At 35.5% G+C, this 8,611-nt stretch overlaps 3 protein-coding genes across 3 annotated transcripts; 1 reads left to right on the top strand and 2 right to left on the bottom strand.

Annotated features, from left to right (window-relative positions):
- Nucleotides 1-1,688: 1,688 nt before the first annotated feature.
- Nucleotides 1,689-3,890, bottom strand: LOC8288440 (aldehyde oxidase GLOX-like). The gene has a single exon (XM_015714956.2). It carries the CDS (start codon nucleotides 3,486-3,488, stop codon nucleotides 1,839-1,841), a length of 1,650 nt encoding a protein of 549 aa, XP_015570442.2. The 5' UTR covers nucleotides 3,489-3,890; the 3' UTR covers nucleotides 1,689-1,838.
- A 133-nt stretch (nucleotides 3,891-4,023) lies between these two features.
- LOC8288439 (pre-rRNA-processing protein TSR2 homolog) lies at nucleotides 4,024-6,589 on the bottom strand. The gene is given in 5 exon segments (XM_002512216.4): nucleotides 4,024-4,457; nucleotides 5,027-5,140; nucleotides 5,635-5,723; nucleotides 6,175-6,288; nucleotides 6,291-6,589. Coding segments are annotated over 5 exon segments (639 nt in total). The 5' UTR covers nucleotides 6,394-6,589; the 3' UTR covers nucleotides 4,024-4,238.
- A 670-nt stretch (nucleotides 6,590-7,259) lies between these two features.
- LOC8288438 (late embryogenesis abundant protein 47) lies at nucleotides 7,260-8,532 on the top strand. Its single transcript, XM_002512215.4, has 3 exons — nucleotides 7,260-7,604; nucleotides 7,777-8,091; nucleotides 8,190-8,532. The coding sequence occupies exons 1-3, from the start codon at nucleotides 7,359-7,361 to the stop codon at nucleotides 8,355-8,357; spliced, it is 729 nt and encodes a 242-aa protein (XP_002512261.1). The 5' UTR covers nucleotides 7,260-7,358; the 3' UTR covers nucleotides 8,358-8,532.
- The last annotated feature ends 79 nt before the right edge of the window (nucleotides 8,533-8,611 follow it).

Genomic DNA, 8,611 nt, shown 5'->3' with positions numbered 1-8,611 from the left:
TTATTAAATAGATTTAGTTTACTAGTCTATTCATAGATCGAAACAATTTCTATAATAATACGTAATATTTTTTATTTATTAAATACTGTAATTACATAAACGTATATATGATGGGATCTAAGTTGGCTTTCTCGATAGGTCATGTTTGGTATGGATTTTCATGAAAAAACCATTATTCATCTCGTTATGCAGTATAACTGTACTATTTATTATTACTAATTCCTCCTTCTCTTCTAGGATTAGCCTTCTAATCTCCTTATTTATTTATCTTCATTGCCAATGCTCAATTTAAATCATAATTACAATAAGTCGGATTCCTTTTGCAGTTGGATGTGGCGAATGGTTCAACCAAATAAAATAAAATGATGATGTGAAATGCCTGTTAGTAGCCGCCCCATAATATATATGTATACTAATTTTGATGACAAATTAATGTTTTATTTTAGAAGCAGAAACTGATGTGGGGTTTGTGTTATGTTATGTTATTTAGTATCTATAATTGTGCAAATGAATTTAATATAATGTTGAGAGCATTGTCATCAAGAATGTATGGCGACAAATGCACATTAGTTCTGAACTTGAATAATATAAATAGTGTAGGTTGTTAAAATCAAAATTTACATGATACTTTGAGTCTTTTAATTAAATAGGTTTAGTCACCACCGACTGTTTATTTATTATCATATCATAACCTAATGATAATGAACCCTTCATAGCCATTTTTATTTGGAGAATATTTTACAAAATGGTATTTTATGTTAAATACTATAAAAATAGTTTAAGAAATGAAAGAATTAAGAATTGATGAATATTGTATTACTTACAAATATATGGGTTGAAATATCCCATAATTATGGAATAAACTTTTAGTGAATTAATGCCTGTGGCTTAACAAATTCAGACCAAAACAAGTTTGGTACGTCAAGTAATTGTTTATAGCAGAGGTGGCCTTTATGAGAGAAAAATATCGGGGCGATGTATGATTTTAATTTTCAAAACTTGAGGTTGAGGGGTCTAGTCAACAACAAGGAAAAGCCTCCTATTCTTTTTTTACAATGGACATATTATATATATACATATAAGGGTAGAAATAATATTTATTTTTATTAATATTAGTGAATAATTCAATATTTTTTAATCTCAATTAGTAGTCCCAGAAAAGTATTAAAAGATTATGCACAGAGCTTTATGATGAAGAGAGAAAAAAGAAAAGTTGAAAGGTAGTAAATTGTAGATGCATTGTGTATCCATTTCCGATTAAATTTAAGAAGGATAAGCCATAAAGAAGAAGAAGAAATAGGGCAAAGATAGCAAATGTCTATTTGATGTGACAATTAACCTTTCCCTTGAATAATAACATGGAAAGTTTGTTTCCAAGAAAATAAGCAAGATTGTTTAGCAAAATGAAGACTTTGAATTACATCTCAAGCCTCGATCTTTAGCAAAAATAAAAAAATAAAAAAATGTACAGTATATATTATATATATATATATATATATATTTACTTACCTCAAGTATATATTCCACTAGACCTTATATTGTTTAATAATCGATATAAATATATATATATATATATATATATATATATATATTTATTACTACATTTAATTTAATATTAGAATATAAATTTTGTATATAAATGTATATATATATATATATATATATATATATTAAGGTAACGATTTTGAGTAATGTTTTTTTTATTAATTGATTAATTGGCAAGTGGAATCACGGTTCCCAATTATTACCCTTTTCTCTATTGCTATATACATATATATATGACATAAACTAGTACCATGTGCATGTTTTCTTTAGCAAAACCTGAACAACCTTCACCATCACTGTATCTTCACCCAGGAACCATTACTAGGTGTACCAGCATGGACAACAAACAACAAGTAGTACCCCGGTGGTGCAATCTGAACCGTTGATGGTCCAGCAACATGCAAAGCATACGTGTTGGATGTTTCAGCTTCAATAGAATTCATCTTCAGCACCACCATCCTTTGGTTCATGGCAAATGAATGTGTAGTGAAAGAAGGTGCAACTATTCTTACTGATAATACATTATCTGATATATATTCTTCGACATGAAACCTTACCCTAAATGCTGAAGCGTTCCCATACCCTAAAGTACTCTTGTCTAGAGATAAAACACTTGGCCTTATTTGTGTATACTCATCTGATAAGTATGGTGGTGAAAATGTCTCCAAACTTAGGTCTGTTGGGTAAAAAACGTTGGTAAATTGATAAGTAGGTTGAGGATTACTTCCCCCTACTAATACACGTCCATCAGGAAGCAGAATTGCTGATGAGTGATACATTCTTGGTTTTTGTGATGGTGTCATTACTGAGAAACGCCTATTAGACGATTGATGTGGGCGGTATATGAATGGATTGGTTATAGGATTGCGAGCAGCATCATAACCCGCGGTGCCTGATTGGGCGCCATTGATTATGATGATATCACCAGTTGGAAGAAGTAGCATGTCGCTCATGACTCGTGGAGTTGGCATGGTTTCCATATCCCAGCTAGGGTTGTGACGAGTGACTACAAGCCGCCCGCATGAAGAAATTGCACCTTCAAAGACTCTGCGTGCGTTTCGTTCAAATGAACCTCTTGGTGCACCTCCGCAAATCAAGATCTCAGCTCGAATACTGTCACTGTTTTCATCAAGAGGAAGTAAAACTGAAGACCCTGTGCTTGGATAATTACGAGGATCGTGATTAGGTATCCGGGGAAATTCTCTAATTACATGATTTCTGTTGTAATCTAATAATATTGATCTTGTGTTAGCGAAGATGAACAAGTTTCCATCAGGTAAGAGGTGTAGAAATGGATACAAATTGTTTTCACTATTACCATCACGAGTTTCTCTCAAAAAACTAAGCCAAAAGGTTCGCGAAACAGAAGGGTAAAACTCGTAAGTATATGCTCTTCTACCACCAACAATTATAATTCTTCCATCAGGCAAGATTTGATTACTTGCGTACCATCTTCTTTCTCTTAGATAATCTCGAAATTCAATCCAATCACAATCATCATTCAAGCATGAAGTAAATGAGCGCATTACATGGTCGCCGTCATTGTACCCACCTGTCTGAATTAAGGTTCCATTAGGTATAACTGACGCAGAAGAGCACCACACATCAGTCTGAATCGTTAGGGGACGGAATGAGTTGGTGTCCAAGTCATACAGGATAGTGTGTGCAGTGCAATCCACTTCAAGAGCCTGGTCACGAGAGTCGTGCCGGCAGCGACGGTGGGGGAGGGAGACGTTGGATCTCCCGAAATCTGTACGGTCGTAAATGATGACTTTGTTATCATGCAGAAGCTGCATGTGCATTGCTGTTATGCCTATGTTAGACTGCAGCTGGTTCCACTCACCCTGGCGACCAGGATATGAGGGTAAGGTTTGGGATGTTGCTGGGAAGTAGAAAGTGAAGTGTACGAGTGAAAGTAGAAGTTTTAGCAGGTCAGAAGCCATTTGGGACAAGAGAGATTTTGGACTCTAGTCGGTGTGAAACTATATATATATCTATCAAGCTAATATGAAGTGAAATCCCAGTAACAGGTGACATTTGGAAATAATCTTGGGACTACCTCATGGATTGTAGGAAAAGAAGGGTGCGTTTTCTTGCATGCACTGGAAAAATCAAGAAATATGATACTTGTGTTACGATATGATCTCCAAGTAAAACAGGGCAGCATCTTTTCCTTATAGAGCGCGTCCAGTGCGATGTTGCATGCACCAACATACTAGAATATGGGTTAGAAACTTACAACTGTAGATACTTACTACTTTACTTTGTTTGGATCCTCCTTTCATTTTAGTTGTTGGAGAAAGGGGCACGATTTACTTTTATTGTGTACAGCTGAATGCCAGAAAATAGGTTAAGACCATATAATATAAGAACCCAGTATTTCGAATAGTGAAGTGATATGACGTGCTGGGAATGATCATTTAGGTCTTGCTTCACTGGAAATACTAGGCTCTGAAATGCCAAAAACATACCCCAGCATTAAGTTGAAATGCGTCCCATGGATTCAATCAGTATGCTATGCCGTTTTAAAATTCACCTCTTAGCAAATTACACTCTACTGAACAACTTCGTTCAAACATGGCAAAATTGAGGGGCCAAAAGAAGCCATAGCAACACATATTACATTGATGCAGGAAGAGGGGAGAGGCCAAAAACAAAAAGGTAAATTATATACTGACTCAACCATGTTGAAACTAATTCCTTTTACCGCGGTTTTTCTTAGATGAGATGACCGTCCATTCATCTTCTACTTGAGCCTCCTGGCAACTTGGCTCATTAACCTGCATGTTCACTTCATTCGGCTTTGACTGAAATTTTGGTGCATCCATCATCATGTTTGATCTATTATCACCCATGCTATTATCGTCATCATCACTGCTGTCATCATCCTCATCATCATCACCATTTGCAGCCTAACATGGTGTAGAAAAACAATATTATAAAAGAAATCCCAAGATAATGAAAATCAATTTTAAGTCTATATTCTGGCATATTATATCATACCCAGTACTTGATAACAAACAGAATTTTCAATTCCAAATTCCCGGCAATAATTTCTCCCTTAGGACACAGGAACAAGACAAAAGTTTATAAAAAGCGCTAAGCCATGGAGGAAGCACAAGAAATTTGTACAGAAATAACAGCTAGCACCAAATTGAAGAGCTGGAAAAGATGATAAAATACTTGACAAGGCAATACCAGAAAATATTAAGTAGAACAAAGACACGATTGAGTTGACATCCATGTTAATTTTTGTTATTTAGTAAGCATATCCTGGATGTATCTTAACAGCCAATTATTTCACCCAAGGGCTTCAAGTATTCTAATTCCCAATGTTGCACTAAGTAGTAACTTAATTACCATACGATTTAAGTTCATATTGCATCATAGGAGGGAAAATTTATACATGCATACCATACACTAGCACAAAGACCAGAAAATTCTGAAAGTAGGACCATTTTGAAAGGAATTGAATAAGCACCTGTCTTATGTGTTGATGAACTCCTGCAGTAGGACGTGCTTGCCTCAATTGTTCAATAGTGTGATAGTTGCCTTCCAAACACTCTTCATGCATGATCATTAATTTTTCTGCTACCTGTATAGATTAATAGATAATGTGCAACCAATTAAAATGGTATTGAAATTGCATTCTTTATGTCTAGTGTCAATAGCTAGCTGCACTTAACCAAGACAATGTAAACAAAACCCATGAACAGTCTAGAAGCGCTATACCTGATTCAAGTCCTTTAGTTCAAATCAAACAAGTGCAAATGCTATTGAAAAATCAATTTAATAAATGAAAACAACAAAAAGTGTTGGCAGCCATTTTGAATGGTACATAGATCTATAGGGACAAATTTTAAAATTTTGGCAGTTTATTAACATTTAGATATGAAATTCACCTTCAACTCAAGTAACAAAAAACAGTGGAGATGCCAATTAATTTGCAACTTTAACAAGTGTGAGAAACAATGAAAACTTCTATGATTGTTATCAAGTGACATGACTCAACATAACTATAATGCATATAAATTATAATTACAAAAGTCAATAGCAACATTTCAGTGCAATAATGTAAACAAGGCATACCTCCTCAACGCTGCCATCCTCAATCATGGTATTGAGAGAAATCATACCTTCGTCCAATATATTTTCTAAATCATCGATATAAAGTGGCTCTGCCAGAGCAATTAACCAAAAAAAATAATAATTCAGAAACAGAAAAATGAACAAGAAAATAGATTCTCCCAGAAGTCCGCAATTTAAATAAGGTACATCAATCTTGCGCTTTACGCGCTTTTAATTACATAATATGAAACTTGAAACTATAAAATGAACAACATCAAATTCAGCAAGCATGAACAACGATTCAGTTAATTCAAAATTCTAAATTTGAGCTTTAGTAATTACCTAATCCTACTAATGGAAAGATGCAAAATTTATTGTTGATATTGAAACTGAGAATCAAAAGTGATTAACTACCAAACATAAAAGTTAGAAACTTCGACACAAATAAATCCAATTAAGCAATTACGAACCTGTTTCAAACCCTAAAACTAAAAAAGAAAAAAATAACTGTCTAGAAGCTCAAAAGCTAATGAGCTACAGAGTTGAATCGAGTTAACTCACCTTTAGACTGAGTGAACCAGGAGAAAATATCGAAGCCGATCTGATCAGCTAACTGGCGCGAGCCGCGACCGCCCCACTCGTTTTCAACTGCGAGTTGGAGAGCTGACCATCTGAGAGAATTAGAAATATGCCTTCTTGAAATAAAGGCACTGACTCTGGCGGTAGTTGCTTTGTGAGGCTCCCATTTTGATTATTTGGAGTGCTGCTGCCGGCGTTCATTTTGTTTTTTAATTCTTAATGATGAATGCTCTCTTACTGTTTTCTGTTTTGTAAAGCCCTAATTTCTTCGTACTTGTTTAGAAGAAAAGGTTTGTTTGGTCTCAACTTGTACTTCTTTAGAAGAAGGGGTTTGTTTGGTCTCAAGAATATGTGCGTCCCGTGTCGCGGATGTGGAAAATCCAATTCTCAACTTGTAAGAGTTGCATAATATAAATATCTTTAACTATTAATTAGTCAATGGGTTACGCTGTGCAAATTAATTAATTATAATATAATTTTACATTTAGAAACAAAAACGACTGAATTATGCTTGCATAACAGAACTGTGAAATTAATCTCATCCTAGTGTATCAGGTATAACTCTCTTTTCATATCATACTTTGGCACTACTTTAAACCTTTTTTCGTTTTCTTTTCATCAAATAAATAAACTCTTAAATCATTTAAATGGTAATATATATAGCAAAAACATGAAGATAATACATTTTAAAATTTGAAGCACATTATTTTCTTTTCACACAGTACACAAGCGTCCATTGTTATTTTATTTAAGGCAGTCCATCAAAGAAAGATAGATTCACCATTAAGGATCATGTAATGTGACAGTCTCTTTTCTGTACCATCATCCAAGAAGATAGGCACCAAAAAATTAGACATCTATTATTAAAAGGCAAATGCTGCTACCCAATAAAGACCAAGTCATGATCCTATCATCTCCATCAACTTTTTATCTAAAAATCGCATGGGACTCGCAATTCAGCTGCCAAGTGTTTATTTATTCATGAATGTCTCTCCACGTTTCATTGCTTAATCGAACGTGTCATGGTCTTGCATGTTCTCATGCACGTATAAAGCCTCCTTATCTAATCTCATCACCGTCCTAAAGAAAACATAGATAGAGAGAGGAGAAGAGAACTTAGCCCTATCCAAAGCGCAAAAATTGAGATCAAGAAATTAACAACCAATATGAGCCAACACCAGCAAGAAAGGCCTCAAGAAGAACCTATCAAGTATGATGATTTGTTTTCTATCCAAGCAGATACAGCCAACAAAGCGGTGGCGCCGCCGAGAGAAGCAGCAATGATCCAAGCATCGGCTGTGCAATCTGCTGCTGCTAAGAATATGAATGATGCTGCTGAGGAAGTGGGTGTCAGAGTCAAAGAAACTGATATGCATGGAAGGCGTATGATCACTGAATCAATTGCTGGGCAGGTTAATTTTTTTCTTTCCTTCTCTTCTTTTTATACGTAAGGAAAGGTTAAAAGGTTATAGAACCCTTTGAACTCTTAATATATTGGAAAAAAGAAAAGGAAATAAGGAAGTTTGATGATTTGATTTCTTGGCAAGTGACACGGATATGCTTTAAATTTGTTTTGTGCAACAGATAGTTGGGCAAAATAGCCAAAGAGTGGCGCCAACAAATTCTCTGGGATCATCAGGAGCATATCAACAAGGTGGAAGTGGCAACGTTAGTGGTGGAATAACAATAGGAGAAGCACTGGAAGCCACTGCATTAACAGCAGGACAAAAGGCTGTTGAATGGAGTGATGCGGCTGCAATTCAAGCGGCAGAAGTGAGAGCCACTGGTCGCACCACCATTAGCCCTGGTGGTGTAGCCGCTGCAGCCCAATCGGCAGCAACCCTCAACGCGAGAGCTACAAGAGACGAGGACAAGACAAAACTGGCTGACATACTCGCGGTAATTAATTACATACATAATAATAATTAAGCAAATGCTGCTATCATAGCATTCTCAGGAACACGCAGAATGATTTGTTTTATATGTTACTGATGCAGGATGCAACTTCGAAGTTGCCGGCGGATAGGCCAGCAACAAGGAAAGATGCGGAAGGGGTGACAGGTGCAGAAATGAGGAATGATCCATACCTTACTACACATCCCGCAGGTGTAGCAGCTTCCATAGCTGCTGCTGCCAGGCTCAATCAGCAGAATAATTTCAAATGATCACAGCATCTTAATTAGGGCTTTTTTTTTTTTTTTCCTTTTAGCTTTAGTCTGCTACGAGTCCAACCTTTTGCCAGTACCTGTAATGTTGCAATGACATTACAATAACAATGGACTCGGTATTGTTACATACAGCAGAGATCTTAAAAAAATAAATACATACATATTGATTGTACATTTTCTTCTTTCTTTGCAAGTTTTTTTGGGGTTTAATATGACTACTTTGTTCTAATTAAATTGCATATTAGTAAAGA

The sequence above is a fragment of the Ricinus communis genome, chromosome 10 (assembly GCF_019578655.1).
Source record: "Ricinus communis isolate WT05 ecotype wild-type chromosome 10, ASM1957865v1, whole genome shotgun sequence".
Classification (NCBI taxonomy): Eukaryota; Viridiplantae; Streptophyta; class Magnoliopsida; order Malpighiales; family Euphorbiaceae; genus Ricinus; species Ricinus communis.
The sequence above is the reverse complement of the archived record's forward strand: the minus strand, read 5'-3'. Positions and strand labels throughout refer to the sequence as shown.